The sequence below is a fragment of the Fukomys damarensis genome, unplaced genomic scaffold (genome assembly GCF_012274545.1).
Source record: "Fukomys damarensis isolate Sample0158 unplaced genomic scaffold, DMR_v1.0_HiC HiC_scaffold_15, whole genome shotgun sequence".
In the NCBI taxonomy this organism is placed as follows: Eukaryota; Metazoa; Chordata; class Mammalia; order Rodentia; family Bathyergidae; genus Fukomys; species Fukomys damarensis.
In genome coordinates, this window is record NW_022900927.1 from 23729875 (window position 1) to 23757382 (window position 27508).

At 39.5% G+C, this 27508-nt stretch overlaps 1 protein-coding gene and 1 pseudogene across 12 annotated transcripts in view; both read right to left on the reverse strand.

Moving 5' to 3' along the window:
- The window catches only part of R3hdm2 (R3H domain containing 2), a 122251-nt gene that overhangs the window by 43247 nt on the left and 51496 nt on the right, over positions 1 to 27508 (reverse strand). For all 12 annotated transcript variants that reach the window (XM_033763720.1, XM_033763725.1, XM_010644620.3 and 9 more), the window contains exons 2-3: positions 6192 to 6391; positions 86 to 127 (exon numbers count right to left, since the gene is read on the reverse strand). In XM_033763720.1, the coding sequence (XP_033619611.1) occupies positions 86 to 127; positions 6192 to 6356 (207 nt within the window). In that variant the 5' untranslated portion in view covers positions 6357 to 6391. The remainder of the gene's footprint in view (positions 1 to 85; positions 128 to 6191; positions 6392 to 27508) is intronic.
- Positions 16469 to 16628, reverse strand: LOC117286226 (annotated as a pseudogene).

A 27508-nucleotide genomic window follows, 5' to 3' on the forward strand; every position in this document is an offset into this window, starting at 1 on the left:
AAAATTCTGCCTATATGTAAAAGGAGAGAGAGAGGGAGGGAGGGAGGGAGGGAGAAAGAATAATCAGTATGAGAAGGGCTCTTACCTTGGCTCTTTTCCTGGCATGACCATGGTTGGATGCCCGCCTCTGTTAAAAGGGGATTAGAAAGTGGGGAAAATCAACATTTAAATTAAAAGAAACATGTTACAACAAAAAAGTACTAACTATAAAAAACAATGTAACATGGTTCTATAACTGTGAACTATGATGAAAATCACCTGGTTTGTCACACTACCTACTCCAGCAACTGTGACATGGAAGAGACCCTATAGCACATAGTCAAATCTCCTTCATAAGGAAAACAAAGAATTAATAGCAATTAATTTGTTAGTGGTTTTCACATATTGATAAGTGTTACTTTCTGACAAACCATAGAATCCTCTCCTAATTAGAATATTTCTGGAAATGTCATTACCATAGCATGAGTTGTTATTTTTTTCTTCTGAGTTTGTTTACAGGAGCCTATTTAATCACAGTGGGTGTGAAATATGGTTCCTATCACTTAAAATAACATCGTTATAAGGCAACATGAGATTTTCAACTTGAGATACCCAAAATACCTCTCCTTATTGCAGGAGAAATGGAGTGAACAATTTTTTTCCAAATGCCTCCCTCCCTGAATGAGAATCCTCCCAGCTCTAAGCTCCTGGTGGTGACTTGCTTGGGTCAGAGATGTGAGATGGAATACAACAGAAGGATAAAACCCCAAAGAAGCAAAGGGAACAGAGAGGGGAGAAGGAGCCTGGGAAAAGCTGGAGATGATAAAGAACAAGGGTCTGAGGTGAGATGAGGGAAGGAACAGCTAATTAATTGATAAGATTTCTGAACATCTGAGGAGCAAAAATGGGAGCTTTAGGAGAGGGGTTGGAGTTTGGAAAGTACTGAGGTTAGGGCATGGGGAGGAGAAGCAAGTCAGAGGCAGAACACCAGCACAATCTTGGGCAGGTGAGGATTTTTCACTAGTTAGCAAACACTGCCATGATGCAAAGTGGTGAACTGGAAAAGTAGATGGAAGAAATGATGGTGGAGCTGGTCAGCAGCAAGACCTGCTACAGGAAGGGAAGATTCACAATCCAGAAATATGTAATATGTATTTGCCCCTACTTCAAACAGACAATACATACACACTCACAAACACACAAAATGTATACTGGGGCTATATACTGAATAGTTAAGTGTCTTTTCACATCTATCCTTTGGATACCTGCTTCTCTCCTTAAGGATCAGTGAATATTGAATTTCTTTCAGATCTATCCAGGGATATTTTATACATACATGTTTATTGTATATACAATTTTTTTTTTGTACCCAGGATTGAACTGGGGACCTTGTACTTGCAAGGAAGGTGGTGGCACCACTGAGCTAAATCCCTGACCCAACACACAATTTTTTTTTTGGTATCAGGAATTGAACTCAGGACCTTGCACTTGCCAGGCAGGCACAGCACCACTGAGCTAAGTTCCCAGCTCACAATTTTTAAAAAAGAAAATACACTGTACACACTACTCTGGACCTTTAATTTTTTTTAAATGGATGTCATTCTATAGACCATCTATCCTATTTGTCTTAATTGCTACATAGTATTTATTCCATTGCATAGTTCTACCATAAGGTATTTCACCAGTCCCTTAAATTGTACCACTTAAGTTGTTTCTGCTCTTCTTTAAGTATAAATATTGTCCATATCACTGAATATACCTAAAATATATAGAATAACTGTAGTCCATTTAAATTTTTTTATAAAATTATCCTTTAAATGTTGTGTAAATTTATTTGTCTACCAATAATGTATATGTCTACTTATTTCCCAGAATGGATAGTTTTAATAATTAAAAAAAAAATTTTTTTTTTTGTACCAGGGATTGAACGCGGGTGTTTGTGCTTGTGAGGCAGGCGGCGGAACCACTGAGCTAAATCCCCAGCCCGACAGTTAAACAAATATTGAAAGCCTAAGTTGTAGCAGATATCATGCTAGCTATTGGAGGATATACAGATAAAAGACACACATTATCAAAAAGGAATTCATAATCCTGTTGGAGAAGACAGACAATTATAATACAGTACATTACATATGGTAGATGAATACCCACAGAGTAATACAGAAACACATGGCAGAAACATCTAATTCAAACACATGCACACATATGCACAGACACACACTCATCACTACTGGGTGTCTGCTATATGCAAAGCATTGTGTTAGGCCTGAGGGATATAACTGCAATCTAAAACTGACCTCAATAAAAGAAAAAAAAATCTCAATAATGAATGTAACTGTACTGTCTACCTAAAATGTACCAATAAACTTAATAAAAGAAAAAAAAAACAGACCTAATCCAGTGCTTCATGGAACTTGTTCTGTGAGGAAGACAGATATTAATCAAAAGACAATACAGACCTTTAATGGTAAGGTTGTCAAGGAAAGTATCCTGGAAAAAGACATGTCTGGATTGAATTTAGAAAGGTAAACAGGTATTATATGTTGGAAGGGGAGTTCAGGAGTTGGAGGAGTGCAGGGAAAGAACCCTAAGGACAGCAAACTAGATAGGGAAGGTGTGTACCAAAATACGCTTTCCCCAACTTTTAAGTTACTGTTTGTCACAGAGACTAAGGAACCAGATAATATTGAAGCACAGAATGTCAGAGGCGATGAGTAAGGGACTGGGTCACAATATTATATACCATGATGGGAAATAGAGAACCTACCCAAGGCAACAAAATACACAGCAAGCTTGAAGAGAACACAATCAGCTCTTTATTTCACAACCATCTTTCTAAAGCAGCATGATAGATGAGTCAGAAGAGATTCTAAGGTTAAAGGCAAAAAGCCCAACTAGGAGGCCATACCCAAATTGGTTACTTCTAGAACACACTTGAGTTCCTATGTTAAGTAAAAGCTTTGCCATTCTAAACAGAATCTCAGAACCTGCATTTTGTGGCACTGCTTCCATGCAAAAAATGTTTTGAATTCCAATTATTTTCCCCCAAATTTTTCAGTTACAACTCATACAGGGACTCCTTTGATAAGTTCCAGTTCGACTCTTGGAACTCAGTGGAAGGAAGACAGATGAAGGAGTAGAATTTTTAGTATTGTTGAAGGGGCACATTAACTGTTAGAAAATGGCAAAGGGGAGAGAGACTCCTAAGGGACTGCTCCATAGGATCCAGGTGGCACCTAAGACTAAAGATTTTGTGGGGCCGGGGATTTAGCTCAGCAGTACGGTGGCCTGCCTTGCAAGCGCAAGGACCTGAGTTCGATCCCCGGTACCAAAAAAAAAAAAAGATTTTGCAGAAGGTCCAGGAACTCCAGTAGATGGTGGCGGCAGCCCCATCTACTCTAGTGGCAGCAAAGGGTCAAATCAGAGAAAAGGCAGGTCCCCTTTAACCCCAGCCCATGATTATTTATATGCGCAAATGAAGACTTTTTAAACCAAATGAGTGCCCAAAAAGAATATAAAACCTATAAATCTCCTTCCTTTGCCATCTATATTTAAGAAGTACACAACATTTCAGAACATCATTCATAATAATCTCCCTTGAATAGAATAACATGGATCTGAAAGTTCATTTAATTATTATCTTTCATATAATACAACAGCATTAAACATTCATCATATATCTTTGGTACTCAGGTCCTTGCCCTTGCGAGGCAGGCGGTGGAACCACTGAGCTAAATCGATTCCCAGCCCTGTCCTAAGTATTTAAAATTCATTACTGGTATGAGTGGAGGCTGGCAGTATAGTTAGAAGAGTGGCAGATTGTCTCCACAAACTCTGGAAGGATGGGCAGGGAATGACAATTCAACATGTAAAAGAAAAAAGAAGAAAGGCAGTGGAAAAGCAGGCAGCTAGAGACCAAAATACATCTCTGAGGGCTGTTCAGATATTAATTCATTCCTTTATACTGCTGCTGTTTTAATCTTTAGAGAGGACAAGGCCTTAAATTTTCGCAAAAAATTATGTCTCATGTTTCCAGGACCACCAAGATGCTGTTGTTCTTGCTTTCCAATCTAACTTATTACAGTTAGTGGCTTATCTCCTGGGCTTATAATAAAGACCAGTCTCAAGGTTGGGCAGGAAGAAAAGACTTACAGAACTTGAGCTTGAATAACAAAAGAAACTAGCAGTGAACACAGATGGGGAAAAGAGCTCTAATAGGCTAAAGGAGGATCAGAGTACAGCTAGCTAGCTAGCTATCTAGGCACCAAAGACCAACTTTGGAAGAAGCTTGGCTGACCATCTACTGCCAGTAATTCTGTACTACAGTATGGATTTAAATGGAAAACAACATGTCAACCAAAGGGTGAAGTTCTTGCCACTCATTAACCAAGTGGCAAGTTTAGAAACTTTTTTTTTGGCACTGGGGATCGAACTTAGGTCCTTGTGCTTGAGAGGCAGGTGGTGGAACCACTGAGCTAAATCCCCAGCCCTAGAAACTATTTTTAATCCAGAAAATGTTGACTGGTTTGACATAACCAGAATGTGAATTTAACACTGTGTGTAAAGCCAGGAAGCTCTAGTTTTAAGTATTTTATCCTAGCACTCTGGGAGGCTGAGGCAGGAGGATGGCAATTCTGGGAACTTGAAAACTTAGTAAGACCCTGTCTCCAATTTATATAAAAGGTTGAGAAAAACAAACAAACAAACAAACAAAAAAACAGCTAAGGGCTGGGAATATGGCTCAGTGTAAGGGCCTAGGATCAAGATTCAGTAGTGGGGAGAGAGGGGTAATATATAAGCCATTTTTAAACATTTTTTTTTTCATAAGACAGGGTTGCACTATGTAAATACAGACTGGTCTTGAACTTACCATGGAGCCCAGGGTAGCCTCAAACTCGAGGCAATTCTCCTGCATCAGCTACCCAGGTGCTAGGATTACAGGCATGCACCACCGCATCTGTTTTTGTTTTTCTGTTTTACTTTTTTGAGACAGGATCTTGCTATATAGTTCAAACTGGCCTTAAACTTGTAATGATCCTCCTGCCTCCACCTCTAGTGTGTTGGGATTACAGGTGTGTCACTACACCTAGCATGGCTTGTTAAATATGTGTTTATATATAGTTTATTTTTAAAATTTTTCTTTCTTTCTTTAATGTGCTAGAGACTAAACCTAAGGCCTCATGCATGTTAGGCAAGTGCTCTACCACTGAGTTATATTCCTAGCGCAACAGTTTGTTGTTCTAAAGGGTATTGAACCCAGGGGTTCTGTACCACTGAGGTATACCTCCTTTTCCTTATTTTGAGATAGCATCTTAACGAGTTGCCCAAGGCTTGCCCAAAATTTGAGATTCTCTGCCTTAGCTTCCAAAGTAGCTGGGATTATAGGGATGTGTCACTGTATTCAATTCCAACAGTTTATTTTTTATTTTTTTGGTACCGGGGATTGAACTTGGGTCCTTGCGCTTGCAAGGCAGGCCACCGAACCGCTGAGCTAAATCCCCGGCCCTTAACAGTTTATTTTTTTAATACTTTACTTTTATTAGTACATGAAATAGCTTTTTTTTTTTTGTACTAGGGATTGAACTCAGGCCCTTGTGCTTGAGAAGCAGGCAGTGGAACCACTGAGCTAAATCCCTGGCCCACTTATTTTCTGATAGTTAGAAAATATAAAGCTGGGAGTGGTGGTGTATACCTGTAACCTCAGCACTTGAGAGGCAGAGGCAGGAGAATCACAAATTTGAGACCAGGCTCAGAGCAGACCCTGTCTCAGACCACCCCACTAAATATTTGGTATTACGGTGGCACATGCCACTCTGGGAGGCTGAGGAAAGATCATTAAATTCAAGCCCAACATGGGCAACTTAGGAATTTAGCAACTCCCCATCTCAAAAATAAAAATTTTTAAAAAGGGCTGGAGAAGTAGCTCAATGCAAAAGCCTTGTGTTCAGTCCCCAGTAAATAAACAAGTAGATAACAGATTTTTAAAATGTAGTTAAGAACAAGTACACTCAGGCCCAAATGAATTGGACATTTCATTCTTTTCTCCTTAGATTTCATCACAGATTCTATGACTAAACAGGAAGATGTTTCTTGAGAGCTCAAATTGGGGTTCTTAAAAAGCACCAAGTATTCACACTGTAGTGGGTTCCTATAAGATTCCCATTTATACTCAGGCATAAAGAGTATGCATACAATGCACTTCTAATCTTTACCTGTGTCTCCTGACGCACACTGGTCTCTTCGCTTTCTTTCTCAACTTCTTCCTTACTTGAAGTCTTAGATATAAACTTGTTTTTGTTTACAGATTCTTCCACCAGTTTTTTTTCTGATTCTTTCATTATTTCAAGGGTCTCTTGAGTAGTGTTACTGTTAGACATGTTCTTCAGTAGACTAGAGTAGCCTCTACGGACTCCTAAAGAAACATCAATGGTATTAAACAGGAGGTTTATGTCTCTGTACTTAACATGCAATACTTGTATTTTACATATGTACACTTTTCCAGCAGTCTCCTTATAGCCTAGAAAGTTCTTTGCTAAAGGCTGCCCTTGATTAGTTTCTTTTATAACTTTATATTTTTAAAATATTTTTGGTTTTTTGAGACAGGGTCTCACTATGTAGTTGAGCCTGACCTGGAACTCACTGTGTAGCCCAGGCTGGTCTTGAACTCACAGTGATCCTCCTGCCTCAGCCTCCCAAGTGCTGGGATTACAGGCATGCGACACCACGCCCGGATTTTATAACATTTACTGAGATAAAATTGACATATAATAAACTGCATCAATGAAAATGTACAATGTGGTGAATTATGGCATATGTGCACACCTGTGAAACCATCATCTGATTGAGTTGTGAGCATATCATTCCAAGTTTCCTTTTCTTTGAGACTGGGTCTCACTACGTAGTTCAGTCTGGACTTGAATTCATTATGTAGCCTAGGCTGGCCTCAAACTCAGCAACCTTTCTTTCTCAGCCTCCCGAGTGCTAGGATTATAGGCATGTGCCACCACACCCTGCTAGAATTTTATATAAATGGAATCATGCACTGATTATTTATTTACTCAGCAGATTTGCTAGCATTCTCTATAGAAATTTTTTCACATTTTCAACTCAATCACTTAAACCAACAGATTCTCTCTGAAAGGGGAAAAAAAAAAGAATTACCCTAAAGCTCTATTCACTACTAGAAAGAACTCTTCTTTCCCAAAGGAGCACTTTCATTGCTACCACAAACCACAACATTGCTATCAGCTTCGGGCTACTCCCCGATCAAAAAGCAGCAAAATCAAACAATAGTTATAGGATCCTAAATTACTCTATTTTAAGCAAGTTGAAAACAAGAAAAAAAATTAGTAGCCATCTGTCCTTGAGAAAGATTGGGTCTCTGCCTGGAAAGGAGAGACTCCTCTATGTTGTTCCTTATCTGCATCAGTCTCCTCACCCCATGTGATAAAGAGTACCTATGGTGAATGGTGATACTTGTAAGGAAGCCAGTGGTTATCTAAGCACACAGTAGGAATCAGAACTTAATGCTTTAACAACAGATCCATGTCCTAAACTGCTTAAGTGAAATGTACTTCACTTCAGCAATGGTTTGCAGAGGTTTTTCCTTACATGGTTTACCAACTGTACTTTAATTCCAACTAGTTCCTTCCTTCCTTTAAAAAGTAAGACTGGAAACCCTCCCAGCTGTCACATCTATTCCCAGTGTAGCCCTAATAACTGAGATAAATAAATAAAACAAATAGTGATGCTTCAAGAAAATTGTCAGATCATTTTATCTTCTTCAAAACAGTTTAAAGAGCCAGGCATGGTGGCACATGCCTGTAATGCCAGCACTCAGGAGGATGAGGCAGGAGGATTGATCACTGTGAGTTTCAGGCCAGTCTGGGATACAGTGAGTTCAAGACCAGCCTGAACTCCATAGTGAGACCCTGTCTCAAAAACCACAAAAATAAATAAAATTTTAAAGAGTTTAAAGGGTAAAACCAGAAGGCTCTCAAGAAGCACAGGTAGCCTCACCTGACACAAGTTAGGATAGCAGATTACTGCTTTGTCTACCTTGTGGTGGCTCCTGAGTAGCTACCTGGAGACTTGGTTTGATTAAGACTAGAAAAATTCTACTTAAAGAAGCAGAGTGTCATTCATACACCAAGTCACAAAGTCATAAAGCTAAATTTAAAGATGAGAAAAACTGGAAGAAATTGACTATGAAGAAAATGGTTGGTAGCCAGGTATGGTGGTGTACACCCATTATTCCAGTACTTGGGTAGCCAAGGCAGGAAGGCTTTTGTGTCTTTATGAGTGGAATAAAAAATACAGTGAATTCTGCTTCCAAGTGCCATATAACAAGAAATGTGGGCTCATAAAAACATGTGTCCTTATCCGCCTTATTCACCAGTTCTGGCACCATGTGACTGACTTCTAGTTCCTCCCCCAAAGTCAAAAGGACCATGATACAGTTTTGTTTTGTTTTGTTTTGTTTGTATTGGGAATTGAACTCGGGACCTTGTACTTGCCAGGGTGGCATGGAGTCACTGAGCTACATCCCCAGCTCTAAAATGTAAATGTTTTGAATTAGTTCAGGACACAGAGTCAGCCATAGGAACACAACCAAAGACACAAAGCTGCCATAAGCAACTGACTTAATATTTTAATTTTGTTTTTGTAGTACTGGGGGTTGAACCTAGGGCCTGTGTATGCTGGACAAGTGTTCTACCATTAAGCTACATCCCCCTTTTTTTTTTTTTTTTTTTGGTATTGAGGATCAAACTCGGGTCCTTGCGCTTGCGAGGCAGGTGGTGGAACCACTGAGGTAATTCCCTGGCCCTAAAATTTTATTTTTGAGACAGGGTCTCACTAAGTTACCCAATCTGGCCTCAAACTTGGAATTCTCTGGCATCAGCCTCTTGAGTAGCAGAGACACAGGTATGTGCTAGTACGCCCAGCCAATTTTTCTAACTGTTAGTATCTTTGTTAATAAAATGGAGATAACATTATACCTTGACAAGATCAAGTAAGATACTTTCTTTTTTTTTGAGATAGGGTCTCCCTATGAAGTTCAGGCTGGCCCTGAATTCACTATGAAGCTCAAGCTGGCCTCAAACTCATTGCAATCCTCCTGCCGCAGCCTCCCAAGTGCTGCGATTACAGGCATGTGCCACCACACCTGGCTAGTAAGATGCTCTTTTTTTTGTTGTTTTTTTGAGACAGGGTCTCACTAAGTAATAAGATGCTCTTTATAAACAACAACAACAAAATCTAACATATGGGTAGTGGTCTAGGTTGAGGGGAAATATGGTAGATTTTACCAATGTGATCTTTCAATGCAAAGTATGTCCCCTACTGATACTCTCTGAAGAGAGGCCTTAGACCAAGTTACACTTTCCATCCCACACTCCATGCCCTGGAATATTCCTGAGGGGCTAGCCACCTTGGAAGACCCAGAACTTGCCTTTGGGATCAAAATAGCTATGAGGTATGGCCATATACTAAGTTTAAGGAAGGAGGCAAGATTCAAATCCATGTCTACTTGGTTCCAAAAATTCCAAGTTCTTTTCATTGGTATAAAAATACAAACAAAAACAAAAACACCCACCAAAAACAGTATAACTACTAGCCTGAAGAGCCTAACAGCCTTGGAGAAGGACAGGGCAAAAAGCCCTATGGAGATATAAATGAGAGACAGCCAGATCTCCCTTCTCATTTGGGGGAGAAAGCCAATTATTTAGGATTGGAGTGTCAAGAGCTTACAAAACACATAAACCTGAAGTGACAGTTACCAAACCCTTTAAGGACTGCAGAAGTCAACTGTAATAGGCTTCACTAATACTAAACCAACAACAGTCAACAGCGCCAATTTTCCAAATCAAGGAAGTAGCCAGATGTGGTGGAGCACGCCTGAAATCCCAGCACTTGGGAGGCTGAGGCAGGAGGATCACTGTGAGTTCAAGACCAGCCTGGGCTACATAGTGAGTTCCAGGTCAGACTCAACTACATAGTGAGACCCTGCCTCAAAAAAAAAAAAAAAAAACCAAATCAAGGAATTATGAAAATCATTCTTCTTTATAACTACAAAAAGGATTCACTGTTGTATAAGGAAGCTCACAGGAGATGGCTGTTGTGCAGAGCAATTCCTTAAGCAAAGTATAGAGAGAAATAAGATTAAACATTCTGGACATCATGTAATCTCCCTATTTGCTCAATAACTGTTATGGTTGTACTAAACCCTAAAATGAGAACTGTGGGTGCTTTGATCAGTGGACTAAAGATTTAGCTGGTCCTCCTTACAATATCTGTAGTTTTCTTATAATTCTTGACCAAAAATACTCATTTTACATCTTCTAGCAAAATAGAATCATCAAATATACTCTTTTGAGTAAGAGTAGTGAGTGCTTTCTTTTCTTCTGCTTCTATTTTCTTTAGCTTTATGCAGAATATATCACAGAATCTTGGGGGTGGAAAAGACCTTGAAAGTTCACAATGTCTTCTCTCATCCCCTTGCACAAATGCTTCCAACTCAATCCAGAAGAGATATCCAAGAAAGGGAAGGAAAAAAAAATTACCTTCTGATTAGGTCACTTTTAGGATGCTACTATTGCTAATTTAAATGTCTACAGCTAAGTCTATCCTGCTCTGCCACCACCTGTTAGGTTGACAGAACACCTCAGGTGACACATTTAGTATTAAAAGAATCTTTCAAAAAATAATACTGGGGAACAGAGACTTAGCTCAGTGGAGCCAGGCCTGTGTAGAAAGCACAAGGTCCTGTTGGGCGTTGTGGTGCATGCTGTAATCCCAGCACTTGGGAGGCTGAGGCAGGAGGATCGCTGTGAGTTCGAGACCAGCCTGAACTACACAGTGAGTTCCAGGGCAGTCTCAACTACATGGTGAGACCCTGTCTCAAAAAAAGAACAACAAAGAAGAGCCCAAGGTCCTGAGTTTGATCCCTGGTACCGGGAAAAACAAACAAACAAAAAACCCAAAATACTGAATGTTGGACTGGCTGGAGAAATGATAGGAATAATCCATTTTATAAGAAAGATTCAGAAATCTTAAGAACTATTAGCTATTAATGATGCCTTTCTTTTTGAGATAGGATCTCACTATGTAGTTGAGACTGACCTGGAGCTCACTATGTAGCCCAGGCTGTTCTCAAACTCATAGCAATCCTCCTGCTTCGACCTCCCAAGTGCTGGGATTACAGATGTGCACCACCACACCCGGCTCAATGAAGCATTTCTGGGCCGGGGATTTAGCCTAGTAGTTCCAGTGCCTGCCTCTCAAGTGGAAGGACTAGAGTTCGATTCACAGTACCAAAAAAATGCATTTCTTGCCTGGCGTGGTGGCATATGCCTATGATCCCAGCACTTGGGAGGCTGAGGCAGGAGGACTATGGCAAGTTCAAGGCAGCCTGGGCTACACTGCAAATTCAAGAACAGCCTGAACTATCTACACAAGATCCTCTCTCAAAAAAATATGGAGTCATTTCTTTTCTGCAAGGGGGAAACTTGCATTTATTCTCCAATATCCAATCACCTTTTTTTTTGAGACAGGGTCTCATTATAAGTTCAGACTGGAATTCAGCTCACTGTGTAGCCCAAGTTGGCCTCAAACTCAACATAACCCTCCTGCCTCAGCCTCTCAAGTGCTGCAATTCCAAGCAGGCATCACTAGGCAAATTTTTGTCATTTAACCAACCAGGTCAGGTCTCTGCTTTTTGTTATGGCAGTCCTAGAATATACATAGTAAATACAATTTCCATGAAGAATCCTTAAATGGGCAACCTTTTTCTTCATTCTTCATTCTTAATTCTGTGTGTGTGTGTGTGTGTGTGTGTGTGTGTGTGTGTGTGTGTGTGTGTAGTACAGGGGATTGGACTCAGGGCCTTGAGCTTGCAAGGCAGATGCAGTGCCACTGAGTTAAACCACCAACCCAAGTCCCTCTTTATTGTTAATTCTTGATGACTTGAATATTAAGTGCTGGCCTTCTAGCAGCCATAACACACTTTAAGATTATACCAGGATGGGGCCAGGATTTAGCTCACTGGTAGTGAAAGGTCCTTAGTTAAATCCCTGAGTTAAATTCGGTACCAAAAAAACAAAACAAAACAAATACCAGGATGAAAAACCACAGACATCAATACTTAGGTCCCTTAGTACCCCAGCCTTATTCTGACTGCCACCAGATTTTTCAAATGTAAGAGAAAATGAGTATTTCTTGTTTAAGATATTTGTATTTTGCTGTTAAGTGAAAAAGTATATTCCTTACTTGGTATTCACAGCTTATTAATCACATAACTGAGCCTCAGCCTCTTATCTGTAAAATGGGTGTGTCATAAATTTCATAGCGCCACTGGGAAGTGACACAGAACAAATATAAGTTTCCTGCACAAAGTAGATGTTAACTGGATGCTAGTGTCTCCTAATCACATTTTTTTTATTCATTAAGTTTATTGGTACATTTAAGTATATAGTATGATGACATTCATCATTGGGAATTTGTACCTGTACATGATAAATCTTTGTTCTTATTTTTTCCCCATTCCCCTGCCCTCTCTTCAACTCCTCCACCCCTATTTACAGACTTTTTTTTCCTTTCCCTTCCTTCCTTTTCCCAACAGCCCCCCCCCCTCCTCTTCTCCCTTGGACCTTTTCTTCCTATTTCACATTATCTGTTATACATTTTGGTCCTCATTTACTTTCAGTTTCTCACATAAGAGAAACTATTCGGTATTTACACGTGTGTCCCATTTGTTTCACTTAATGTACATCCATTTAGCTATAAACATCTCTAGTTTACTACTCCATTTTATAAACACACACACACACACACACACACATCACATTGCATCTTCTTCCAGTCACCAGTTGATGGGCGTCTGGGCTGTTTCCAAGATTTAGCTATGATAAACCATGCTGCTATAAACACGGGTGCGCATATACTGCTGTGGCATGATGCTTTTAATCCTTTTGGGAAGATACACAGCAGCAGAATATCTGGGTCAAATGGGGCCTCTAATCCTAGTTTTCTGAGGTATCTCCATACTGACTGGCACAGTGGTTGCACCAGTCTATACTCCCACCAACAGTGGAGAAGGGTTCTTCTTCCACATCCCTGCCAGCATTTGTTACTGGTTGATCTCTTGATAGCAGCTGTTCTTTCTGGAGGTGGATTCTCAGCATTGTTTTCATTTGCATCTCTCAGATGATTAGTGATATTAAACATTTTTTCATGTTTGCTATTTTTACTTCATCTGAGACGTGTCTGTTCATTTCAGATGCCCATTTTTCAACTGGGTCTTTAAATTTGGGAGATATGTTTTTTTTAAGTTCTTTGTATATTCTAGATAACAGACCTTTGTCTGAGGAACAAGTGGTAAAAATTTTTTCCCACATTGTGGGTTATCTCTTCACTCTGTTGGAGGCTTCTCTGCTGTGCAGAAGCTTTTTTATTGTGGTTTTGTTTTGCTTTGTTTGTTTTTTTTTTTTTTTTTTTTTTTTTTTTTTTTTTTTTGAGACAGGGTCTCACTATTATAGCTGAGATTGGCCTGGAACTCACTATGTGGCCCAGACTGTTGTCGAACTCACAGCGATCCTCCTGCCTCAGCCTTCCAAGTGATGGGATTACAGGCATGCACCACACCTGGATCAGAAGCTTTTTTAATAAGATGAGATCCCGTTGTTCTTTTTGCTAGTTCCTGTGTAACTGAGGTTTTGTTTATAAAGTCTTTTCCTACACCAGTGTCTTCAAGAGTTCTACCTAATCTCTCTTCCAGCCGGTCGAGTGTTTCTGTTTTAATAATTAGATCTTTGATGTATTTCAATTTTAGTTTAGTGCATTTGAGAGATATGGGTCTAGTTTTAATCTTTGGCAAGTTGAAACCCAATTTTTCCAGCACCATTTATTAAAAAGGATATTTTTTCTCCAGTGAGGGTGTCTGGCTCCTTTGTCAAAGATGAGGCGGCTGAATTGCCTGGAGTTGTTTCTTCATCTTCTAATCTGTTCCATTGATCCTCAGGTCTCCTTCTTTGCCAGTACCATGCTGGTTTTATCACAATAGTTTTAGAGTATAGTTTCAAGTTGTGATACCTCATCTTTTCTTTGTTGACCAGAACTGCTTTTCGTATTCGAGGTCTCTTCTTGTTTCAAATGAATTTTTGGATTATTTTCTGTAGTTCTGTGGAATATGCTGTTGGAATTTCATCTGGGATTGTATTGAATCTATATAGCAGTTTTGGAAGTATGGCCATTTTCACTAGATTGGTTCTTCCTACCCAAGAGCAAGGAATGTCTTTCTGTTTTCTGATATCCTCTTCGATCTATTTCTTTAGAATGCTGTAGTTTGCAGAGTAGAGGTCTTTTCTTTCTTTCATTGGATTGATTCCTAGGTATTTCATTGTTTTGGATGCTACTGTGAAAGGAGTTGTTTCTTCAGTTCCTCTCTCAGTGAGTCTGTTGTTTGTGTACAGGAAGTCTCTTGATTTTTGTGTATTGACTTTGTAACCAGCTACTCTATTGAATCTGGTTAAGTCTAGAAGACTTTTGATGGAGTCCTTGGGGTCTTCTATATAAAGTATTATGCATCTGCAAATAATGACAATGTAACTTTTTCATTTCCTATCTTTATTCCTTTTATTTCTCTTATCTAGTTGCCATGGCTAATGTTTACAGAACTACATTGAACAGGAGTGGTGATAGTGAACATCCTTGTCTTGTTCCTGATTTTAGCGTGAAAGATTTGTTTTTGACCATTTAAAATGATACTGGCTATTGGTTTTTCATATATGGCTTTTATCCGGTTGAGATAAAGACCATCCATTCCAATTTTCTGTAGGGTTTTTATGAATGGGTGCTAGATTTTGTCAAACGCTTTTTCTATTGAGAACCTATACACCAATAAGATTCCCATTTCTATTGAGATGATCATATGGTTTTTCTCCTTGGCTCCATTAATATACTATATTACATTTACTGATTTGCATATGTTGCACCATCTCTGTTACCTTGGGATGAATCCTACTTGGTCAGCTTGTATGATCTTCTTAATGATCTGCACTGTTTGCCAGTATCTTATTGAGGATTTATATATCTATTTCATTAAGGAGATTCACCTATAGCTCTCTTTTTTGGTTGGGTCTTTCTCTGCTTTTGGGATCAAGGTGATGCTTGCTTCCAGGAATGAATTTGGGAGTATTCCTTCCCTTTCAATTTCACTGAAGAGTTTAATTAAGCTGTAGTGGCAATAGTTCTCTAAATAGAATTCAGCAGTGAAACTATCAGGATCTGGGCTTTTCTTTGTTATTGTTTTGTTTTTTTCCTACCAGGGATCCAACTTTGGCCCTTGTGCTTGTGAGGCAGGCCATGGCACCAGAGCTAAATCCATGGCATCTTGTTTCTAAGTTTTAATTTTGTTGATTGATACTGGGTTCTTTAGAATTTTTAGATCTTTTTTGTTCAACTTTGATAATTCATATGTATCTAGAAATCTGCCTATTTCTTTTGTGTTTTCCATCTTATTGGTATAAGAGGTTCTCAAAGTATGTTCCTAATCACATTTTATAGTAAGAAGGCACAGAAAAAGTTATTTTTTTTCCTTGTTTTTCTCTTATGAGTTGGCATCTTGTACACTGCCTTTTCCCAGTTGGTACTAAATCCACATTATTCTGCATAAGTGATATCTTTGTCTACTTAAATGAGAATTAGACTATAGAAGACTACAAGGGAAAATGTAATGCTATTTACACTATCCTAATTTTTTGTGTTAGTATGTCTGTATTTTAAGAATTGTTTTTAGGGGGTTAGAGATGTAGCTCAGTGGTAGAACAATTGCCTAGCATATGTAAGACCCTGGGTTCAATCCTCAGCACCACACATATGCAAAAAGGAATCATTTTAAAAAGTCAATTTGCTGGGCAGGGTGATAGACAACTGTAATCACAAGTTTCTGAGACAGAGGATCACTTGAACCCAGTTCAAGGTCAAGCCTAGACAATCTAACAAGACCCCATCTCAAAAAAAGAATTTAGGTAAATCCATCTTCCCAAAGAGATAAGTCTAATGTTTGGTATAAGCCTAATCCAAAACCTAAACCAAGGGATGAATTACTGAGGAGTTGCTGGTTTCTTCCTACCCTATTATTTATGATGGCTAGACTAAGGGGCTTAAAGAAAACTCAATACAGTTTACTCCTATACTGTTATTCATGATGGCTACAGTAAGGGGCTTAAAGAAAACTCAATGCAGTTTTGGGCTGAGGATATAGATCAACAATAGAGCCCTTGCCTAACATGTATGAGACACTGGGTTCAATGTTCAGCACCAAAAGGGGGGCTGAGGGAGAAAACACAATGTCTGATGGCTCACATCCTAAGGAGACTTCACTTCTAGAACAGTTATCACATAACACTTCATTGTATGCACAGAGGCCATTTTCTAAGTATTATTATTATTCCTATTTTATAGAGGAGTAAGTGAAGCTCAAAGCAATCAGGAAGAAAATCCAGTTGACTATAGTTTCAAAATATACACAAAATCTGATGACTTCCTATTACTTCCACTGCTACCACATTGGTCTAAACCATCATCTTATCTTTTTTAGTTTCTGCAAATTTTTACTACACTTGATCTTAGCCAAAAGGCCGAGAAGTGATCTGCAAATTTTTAGTATGGTAAAACAATGGCATAAAATTTGTCATCTTAGCCATTTTTAGTATATAGTTCAATGTATTAAATACCAACATATTTTTGGGCAATCATGTTTTCATTTGAAAACACTGAAAACTCTACTCATTAAAGAGTAACTCCCATTTCCCCCTCCCCTAGTCCCCTGGTAACCACCATCCTTTCTTTATGATTGTGACTACTCTGCCCCACATAAAAGTAGAATCATGCTATATTTGTTATTAGCATCACGCTCTAATCAACTGAACCAGCCACTTGAATCATGCAATATTTGTCTTTTCATGACTGTTATTTCAAAATAATGTTTTTGTTTTAGGTGTTGGGGATTGAACTCGGGACCTTGTGCTTATGAGGCAGGTAGCAGCACCACTGAGCTAAATCCCCTGCCATAATGTTCTCAATCATCTATGTTGTTGCATGTCTGAATTTCTTTCCTTTTGAGGTTGAATAGTATCCCATTGTATGCATACACTGTATTTTGTAATTTATTCATTTGAATATTTGAGTTGTTTCAATATTTTAGTTATTATGAATAAAGCTGCCATGAATATTGGTTTATAAATATCTTTTCAAGCCCTTCTTTTCAGTTTTCTTGGATATTTATGTGAAAGCGATATTTCTGGGAATAAGGGTTGTTTTTTTTGGTTTGTTTTTGTCTTTTTTGAGACAGGGTCTTGCTATATAGTTCACGCCCGCCCTGAACTGTGTAGCCCAGGCTGGCCTTGAACTCATGGAAATTCTCCTGCCTCTGCCTCCCAAGTGCTGGAATTACAATAGGTATGCGCCATCATGCCTAGCTGGTATATTTCTATTTTTAACGTTTTTCCCCCCAAGAATCGAACTCAGGACCTTGTACTTGTGAGGCTGGCACAGCACCACTTAGCTAAACTCCCAGTCCTCTATTTTTAATTGTTTGAGGAATTATCACTGTTTTTCACAGCAGTTACTGTATTTTCCATTCCCACCAACAGTTTACACATGTTCTAATTTTTCCACATACTTCACCAACTCTAGTTTTTTAAATAGTAGCCATGCTAATAGGTGTGAGGTGTTATCTCATTACAGTTTGATTTGCATTTCCCTAACGATTACTGTATTGGTCAACTTCCTGTTGCTGGGACAAAATATCTGATACTCACAACTCAGAGGAGAAGAGGTTTATTTGACCCACAGGCACAGAGGTTTTAGTCCCTGGTCAGTTGGCTCCAAAGCAGAAAATCCATAGCCTAAGGTCCTGGTGAAGGAAAGCTACTCAACTCACAGCATTCCACAAGCCAAGAGAATGTGAGGGTGATCTGTGACATGTCACCCCACTAATCCGCCAGGGCTGATTAGGCTGGCTGGCTGGGTGTCCCTTTCCTCCCTCTTCACTTCATATGTCCCTCCTGAAGCTGTGTATCCGTGAAAGAGGACTACCACCCCAAAAAGAGGAAATCCCTTTCCTCAGTCAAGGGTATACAGCAGCTGGGCTCCCCTAGAACTTCTAAACAAGCTCTCAAAAGCAGAGGAAGAGAAGAGCCAGAGAGGAAGGGGTCAGGGACTAGATAAGAGTCCTCAAGGTCATACCCCCATGACCCACTTTCTCTAAGATCCATCTCCTATTAATAGTCCATTCAGCTAAGGATGAGATTAGTGCCCTCACATTCCTATCACCTCCCCACAACAATCTCTAATCCAGTCAAATTGAAAATCAAGATTAGTGGGCACAATTTGTGATACTGAAATTTTTTCCTGTTCTTATCAGCCATTTATATATTTTTGGAGAACTACTTAAATCCTTTACCAATGCTTTTTTTCTTTTGCAGGACTAGGGACTGAGCCCAGGGCTTCACAAGCACTCTACCACTGAGCTACATCCACACAGCCTTTTTATTTGGGTCTAAATTGCCCAGGCTGGCCACAAACAATTTTCCTGCCTCAGCCTTCCACATAGCTAGAATTACAGGCATGCACCACTACACCTGACTTTTTGTCCACTTCTCAGTTGACTTTGTTGTTAAATTTGGACAATTTGGAATATAGTCTGGGTTGGATTTAAATGCTTATTAGATATATGATTGGCAATTTGGTGTGTTGTCTTTTTATTCTGTTGATGCTGTTTTTGATGCACAAATTTTAAAGTTTTTCATGGTCTTTAATTTTTTTGTTTTGTTGCCTACGCCTTTGGTATCACATCTAACAAATCATTGCCCAACCCAGTCATGAAGTATTTGCTCAGTTTTCTCATAAGTTTTATAGTTTAGGTCTTATATTTAGACCTTTATTTTAAAATACATTTATTTATTTGTTTGTTTTTGAGACAGGGTCTATGTTGTTTATGCTGTCTCAAACTCATGGTAACCCCTGGCCTCACCTTCTTGAGTACTGGGATTATGGGCATGTGCCACCACATCCAACTTCTAGACCTTTACTTTAATCCAGGTTAATTTTTTGTTTTTCTGAGACAGGATCTTCCTCTGTATCACAGACAGAACTTGAACTTGCTATGTAGCCCAGGCAACCCTTGAAATAAAAATTCTCCTACCTCAGCCTCCCCAGTGCTGGGATTACAAGCATGTCACCATGTCCAGATACATGTTAATGTTTGTATATAGTTTTAGGAAGGTGTGCAGGTTTGTTCTTTAGCATCTCCATATCAGTTTAACCCAGCATAATTTGTTGAAGACTGTCTTTTCCACCATTTATTGGCTTGGCATTTTTGTCAAAGAATCATTTGACCATATATGTGAGGGTTTATTATTGGTCTATTATTATGTTAGCATCACACTTTTACTTTTTTTTTTTAAGACAGGGCCTCATTATGTAGTAACTTTAATCCAGGAAGTATGAGTTTTCTAGCTTGTTCAAGATTGCTCTGGCAGCCAGGCATGGTGGCACACACCTGTAATTCCACCTATTCAGAAGGCTAAGGCAGGAGTATCACACATTCAAGGTTATTTGGGCAATTTAGTAAGACCCTGCCTTAAAATAAAATAAAAGTCCTGGGACTCAGGCATGACAGTATATGCTTATGATCCTAGCACTCTGGAAAGGTGAGGCAGGAGGAATGCAAGTTGGAGCCTACCCTGGGCATAGTGAGACCCTGTCTTAAATAAAAAATAAAAAAGGGATATAATCATTGTGTAATGCAAAATATGCACCAATAAAAATAAACAATTTTTTAAAAAGTAAAAACGGCTGAAGATGTAGTTCAGTGGGAGCAGTGGAAGGCCCTGGGTTCAATATCCAGTACCAATCCCAACCCAAGCAAACCCAAGCAAACCCACAACAACACTGTTTTGGTTATTTGGGATCCTTTGTGATTAAATTTGAACTTTAACTGGGTTTTTTTTGGGGGGGGGTGTTTCTATTTCTGCAAATAATATCAGTTTTTTTTTTTTTTTTTGTATGAGGGATCGAACTAGGGTCCTTGCACTTGCAAGGCAGGCAGTGGTCATTGGAATGTTTGATACTGATTACATCGAATCACAGATTATTCTGGATAGTAACAGTCATTGCAACAGTATGATGTATTTCAAACCTTGAACATGTGATGTTTTTTCATTTATGCTTTAATTTCTTTCAACAATATTTAATAGTTCTTATTGTACATGTAGCTCATCTTCTTGGTTAAGCTTATTCCTGAGTTTTATTCTTTCTGATGTTTTAACAATATTTAATAGTTCTTATTGTACATGTAGCTCATCTTCTTGGTTAAGCTTATTCCTGAGTATAAAAGTATAAAAGTAGTTTTCTTAAGTTCCTCTTCAGATTGTTCACTGTTAGTATACAGCAATACAACTGATTTTTGTGTGATCATTTTATATCTTGCTATTCTGGTAAATTTATTAGTTTTAACACACAGACTCACACACAAACACACACAAGTATTTTTTAAACATATAAGATCACCTTAACTGGAATTATATCATCTGTGAACAGAGATCATTTTACTTCTTCCTTTCCAATTTGGATGCCCTTTCTTTCCTTTTCTTGCCTAATTATTTCACCATCATCTACAGCTGAATGATTGCCACAGCCTTGTAAGGGTCTCCCTGCTTCCACCTTTACTCTCCTATAATATTTTATATTTTTTGGTACCAGGGACTGAACTCGGGACCTTGTGCTTGCAAGGCAGGCGGTGGCACCACTGAGCTATAAATCCCTGGCCCTCCTATAGTATTTTCTAAACACCAGCCAGAGTGATCATATAATCACTATCACATCCTTTTTGACTCTGTTCAAAGTCCCACAGGACATTTCACTCAGAGCAAAAGCAGAAGTCCTTAATCTGCAACATCTCTTTTTTTTCTGGTACCAGGGATCAAACTCAGGACCTTCTTTCCGCTTGTGAGGCAGGCGCAGAACCACTAAGCTAAATCCCTGGCCCCATCTTAATCTACAAGAAGATCTTAAATGATCTGACCACTGATTTGCTCTCTGATCCCATCTTTTACTAGTCTGCTCATTCCTGAAGTGCCACACACAGTGACTCTCCTCTGTGTTCTGAAGCCACTTCAGAGCCACTTATTGTTTCTTTGCCTTGAAAGGTCTTCCCCCGAGATAACTGCAAGGCTTGCATATATAATTTCTTTCCATCTTTCCTCAAATACTCAGAAATCTCTCTGGTTAACAATAACTAAAACTACAAACCCCTGGACATATAGCCAGGTGGCATGTGCATATAATCTCAGCTATTTAGAAGGCCACAGCTGAAGGATTCCAGGAGTTTAAGGCCAGCCTGGGCCAGCTAGCAAGATTCTGTCTCAAAACAAACAAACAAGCAAACAACAAAACAAAAATGCTTCAACTATGTCTTATTCTACTTTCTTGCTCTGATTTTTCTTCTTAGCATTTATCACTAATACTCCATATATTTTATAAATTTATCTTGTTTTTTTTCTCTGTCTCTGTAATATACTGTACTCAAAGAGGGCATGGGCTTTTGATTTTGTTTTATTTTCTGCTTACAATCAAGGTATAGAAAAGTGCTAGGGACATAATAAATATATCTTTAAGTGAATGAATAAATTCACATAACTTGCCTAAGTATTCATAGAATGCTACTGGCAAACCTAGAACATAAAACTGAAGACTGGCTGCAAACTTCTGCTCATTCTCTGATATCACACTGTTTTCTTGGGCCAGGGATTTAGCTCAGTGGTTCGGTTGCCTGGTTCTCAAGCACAAGGACCTGAGTTTGATCCCAGTACCAAAAAAATAAAACAAAACAATATCCTGGCTCATACTGTTTTCTCAAAATGGCCTGCTTCTTTCCTAAATTAAGATCAAGATTGTCTTTCACAAGTCTCATCTGAGAGATCACTGATTCACATTCAAAAGGAAGGAAGGAAGGAAAGAGAGAGAGAGAGAAGGAGGGAAGGAGGGAGGGAGGGAGGGAGGAAGGGAGGGAGGAAGAAAGGAAGGAAGGAAGGAAAACAAGACAGACAGACAAATAACTTCTGGTCTACAAGGCTACAGTTAACTTGGCACAAGTCCAACTGAATGCAGCATCAGTTCAATTCACAGACAGGTGGCAGATGGTTCCTACCACATATCTTCTCCTAATCAAATCATATTAAGAATATATAGTTATAGTGTTTACATCTAACAACAAATTTTGAGAGAACAGCGTTATTCTGTTCTTCAAACATTTTATTTCATAGCTCTACATATATTGCTGAATAAATGAATTCTGCAAGGTTAAATAAGAATGTGGTTTTATGTTCTGGCCACTCATTGGCCCTTAGGTCAGCCAATCTGATCCAGGACTCCATGGCAACAGGTTCTATCACTAAGAGCTACAAGAGATTTTTTTGCCCCCCCCACCAATAAAGCATTTTCCACAGACACTGCCGCAAACGCTGTCACAGAATACTATCTACAGACAAAAAGGAAATGCTGCCATTCTGGTATACAAAAAGTAAATATTTGGGGGATGAGTAGTAAATAGCAATGACAATGAATCTCTGCAAATAATAAGAGACCCCCAAAATCCTGGAGATTTTTTCTTGTTTAATTTCAGTAGATAAATTTAAAAATCCTTAAATGGTCAGAAAAACCAACATTAGGATAAACTGAGAGATTAGTACAAGGAGGTGACTGCCAGCTTGTGTCATAATATCGAAGCTTCCCATGACACAAAATACTGAAAGAGATAAAAGTCTTAGCTCAGACTGTAAGTTTCTATGTAAGTTTCCTACAACTTTTTCAGAAATGTTAAATGAGCATGAAAAGTCATAGTTCTCAGGTCCTTATACTCTGTATTTTCAAAGCACAGCTTTTATAGTCCTTGGAATTCTATCATGTCTGTCTTTTTCTCTCTACTCCTCTCCCCACCACCTTTCACTACCACTTAAGGAAAAAAAAAAAAAAAAGCTGTGATCAATGACACATGCCTACAATCAGGTACTTGGGAGGCTGAGCAAGGATCACAAATTCAAAGTCAGCCTGGGCAACTTAACAGGGTTGGGATATAGCTCAGTGGTAAATCACTGCTAGCTAGTATGTGTGAGAATCTGGGGAGGGGTAAGAAGACAGGGAGAGGAGAGAAGGAAAGGGAGGAGAGAGAGGAACTTGTGTTCCAGCAACAAATAAAACAATTTCCTTGAAGCAAAGAAGGATAATTAGATCACAAATTCAAAGTCAGCCTGGGCAACTTAACAGGGTTGGGATATAGCTCAGTGGTAAATCACTGCTAGCTAGTATGTGTGAGAATCTGGGGAGGGGTAAGAAGACAGGGAGAGGAGAGAAGGAAAGGGAGGAGAGAGAGGAACTTGTGTTCCAGCAACAAATAAAACAATTTCCTTGAAGCAAAGAAGGATAATTACAAACTGGATTAAGAGATTAGATAATAAATCACACACACACACACACACACACACACACACACCCCATCACTTACCTCACTGGTGCTCATTAACATGAAAATCCACCTGGCACTTTACAAGGTGTCCCTTTCTTGGTGTGCAGTGCACCAAGACTTGATGTATTCTCTCAGGTTGCAACAAGGAACTTTGGTCTCCACCTTCTGGTACATGGTGGTAAGTGAATGCTGAGAACTAGACAAAATGTAGTCTAGACATCTAGATATGTCAGTGTCAAAATTAATTGGAAATTGTGCATTTTCATCAGGCCCACGTTGTGTGTTTTAAATTGTGACAAAATACACATAGAATTTTCCATCTCAAATTAACAATTTTAAGTGTACAATTCACTGACATTAAGTATACCCATACTACTTATATACTGTAAAGGAGAAAATTCTCAGCACAAAAGCCATGTTAAGAGACTACAGTCACTCTTTCACTAATATTTAATGAACATGCACTTATTGTATAAGTCAATTACACAAATATTCTTCAACTTACAATGGGATTATATCTCAATAAATCCATTGTAAGTTGAAAATATCATGTTAAAAATGTGCTTAAAGGGGGCTGGGGATTTAGCTCAGTAGTGCCATCGCCTACCTCACAAGTGCAAGGTTCCTAGTTCAAGCCCAGTATCGAAAAAAAAAAAGTGCTTAAGAGCCAGGGATGTAGCTCAGCAGCACCGTACCTGCCTGGCAAGTGCAAGGTCCTGAGTTTGAACCTTGGTAATGATCATCTGTCTTACTTTTCCCATTACTGAGACAAAACATGCAACATCCACAAGTCAAGAGAGAAAAGGTTTATTTAGCTCACAGTTTGTAGAGGTTTCAGTGTATAATCAGCTGACTCCAAGGCAGGGTGGCATGGCAGACAGGTATCACAGAGGAGAAAGAGTTCATGGTGGGCAGAAGGTAGCAAAGCAAGCAAGAAATGACCATAGCTCTTTCTATTCCTTATATCTTATCTTATCCAGGCTACTCAGGGCTGGAGGCATTCACACCCTTAATCCTAGTGCCCTTGATCCTAGCAGTGCACCATGAATCAATTTCAGTATCACACACTCCATATCCAGCACCTCAGAATAAGGCCCACCTTAAGCATGAGGTTTTGGGGGCACATCAAAACACAAGCTATAACATTCTACCACTGCCCCTCAAAGATTCATGCATATCCCTTCATGCAAAAAGCATTTAGTCCATCTCCAAAAGTTGCCAAATCCTAGCAGTTTCAGCATTGCTGAAAAGTTCAAGTCCAAAGTAGGCTCTGAGATTTAAGGCAAACTCTTGGCTGCAAGCCTTGTATACAAATGAAAAGAAAGTTAAGCACTTTCAACATTCAATGGTATAAGATAGACATTACTATTGCAAAAGTTACAAACAGGAGGATAGCAAACAATGGGAACAAATCAAGACCAAAATCCAGCAAAGCAAACATTAAATCCCAACAGTTCCACGTCCAGCATCCCCAGCAATCTGTGGCAAGCTGTAAACTCAAAGGGCTTGGGTAGCTCTGCCCCTATGGTACTTCTCTGGAAGTTGTAGTTTCTATGGCTTCTCTCTGGGGCTGGCTCTACTCCTTTCTTGCGGTTTTCCTCAGATGATCCATATTCCTGGCTTCTCCAAACTTCTGGGGTCTCCACTGCACCTTTAGCTTCACACTCATAGCTTCAAACACTGCCCTCTCGGGGATACACTGCCTGGTTTCCTAGTCCTTTTTTTCTGAAATCTGGGTGGAAGCCTTCCTGACCCCACAACTTTTACATTCTCTATGCATCAAAAACCAGCACCACATGGATAATGTCAAGGTCTGCCACCAGTTAGAGCAGTAGCCAGACTTCTTTCTGTCTCGGCTCTAGGGGTCCTGTGCCTATGAACCAACTCCTGAGGAATAACCTCCCTAGGCTGCCACCATTCTGAAACATGGTGCTCAGAGGCACTCTTCTCAAAGCAGTCTTTCACTTTTGCAACTCTGAGACTGTAGAGGCTGGAATCCTGTTGGTTCTTGTGATATCCCCAGGCCATCTTTTCTGTTGTCTTCTTCTGAAATACTTGGCTTTTTCGTTCTAGTCTCTTTGGCAACAAATTTCTTCTGTTCCATCTTTGCAGGCCATAACTTCACCAGAACTTCTTTTCTGGCCAAACTCAAAACATTTTAAATCATTTTGTCCTTTGCTCTTGATTCACAACATAAATCTGGCTAAAACCCCCCAACAGTAGTCATGCCACTACCTCAACTTTAGACTGTCTTGAAAATTCTTTTGTCAGATTAATTAGTTCATCACCCTTAATCTCAGTCTCATGCAGTCTCTGGACACAGGTAAAATGTGGATGAACTTTCTGCCAAGGCATAACACACACTGTCTGGTGTACAACAACCAATTCAGTCCTTCTTTCCAGCAGAAATTTCCTGAGCCTGGTTTTTACCAGCAGAATTTCTATCAGCATTCTGTTTTTTTGAACTCTGACCAGAATCTCCCATTCCAGTACAGCCTCAGGCATTCTAGCTCTATTTTTTCAGCTAGCATCTCCAAACATTTCCTAACCCTTCTCCTTCCCACAAGCCAGCTCCAAAACCACATGGTCAGTTACAGTCACATCAACGATCCCATTTCTCCGGTGCCAAATTCTATCTTACTTTGCGCGTTGCTAAGACAAAATACCTAACATCCACAAGTTAAGGGAGAAAGGTTTATTTAGCTCACAGTTTGGTTTCAGTCCATAATTGGCTAGCTCCAAAACAGGGTGGCATGGTATCACAGCGAATAAACAGTTCATGGTAGGCAGAAGGTAGCGAAGCAAGCAAGGAATGACCACAGCTCTTTCTATTCCTTATTACCTTATCCAGGCTACTTCGGGTGGGTATCCCTTAATCCTAGTGATCCTGATCCTAGCACTGTACCATGCATCAATTTCAGTATCATACACTTTAGATCCAGCCACCTCAGAAAAAGCCCCATTAATGGACTACACGAGGCTTTGGGGGGACATCTAGATACACAAGCCATAACATCATAACTTAGGAATATAGTATACTGTAGAGTATTGGCTATTTACCCCTCACAAGAATATGGTAACTGGGACCTGTGGCTCTTTGCCACCATCCACCATCTCAAGAGAGTATTATGAGGCATACTGTCAGCCTGGGAAAAGATCAAAATTCAAAGTATGGTTTCTACTGAATGCATATCACTTTTATATCATCATAAAGTCAAAAACTGTAATAATCATACATTTAGGACTATAAGCCAGGCATGATGGCATATGCCTATAATACTAGCATTTGGGAGGCTGAGGCAGGAGGATCACTGTGAGTTTGAGGCCATCCTGGACTATATAATTCAAGGCCAGTCTTAGCAAGATTCTGTCTCAAAAAAGAGTTGTGGACCAGAGAATATATTAAAAGCTATAGCGGGTCACGTTCAGTAACACACATCTATAATCCCAGCACTTGGGAGACTGAGGTAGGAGGATCCTAAGTTTGAGCCCAGCATGGGCAACTTAGTGAGAAACTATAGCAAAATAAAAAGTGAAAAAGAGTGGAGAGAAGAAGGGTGGGTGCTGGAGATATAGCTCAATGTGAAGGTCATGGGTTCAAGCCCTAGTACCACTAAAAAAGACACAAACAACCCTATAGGGCTGAGGATACATCTCAGTAGTAGAGCACCTGCCTTGCATGTACAAGGGTTTGATCCCCTGCACCATCAAAACAAACAAGCTAAAACTATAGGAGATATGAAAAGTAAACAAATGTTAAGAATCTCTCGGGCCGGGGATTTAGTTCAGTGGTGCCATGGCTTGCCTTGCAAGCGCAGGGTCCTGAGTATTCGATCCCTGGTCCCCCTGCCAAAAAAAAGAATATCTGAGATTACTGCCCAGTACAAATAGCTACTAACACATGTATTTCTTTTGGTACCAGGGATTGAACTCCGGACCTTGCACTTGCAAGGCAGGTGGTGCCACTGAGCTAAATCCTCAGCCCTCTTTTTTTTTTTTTTTTTT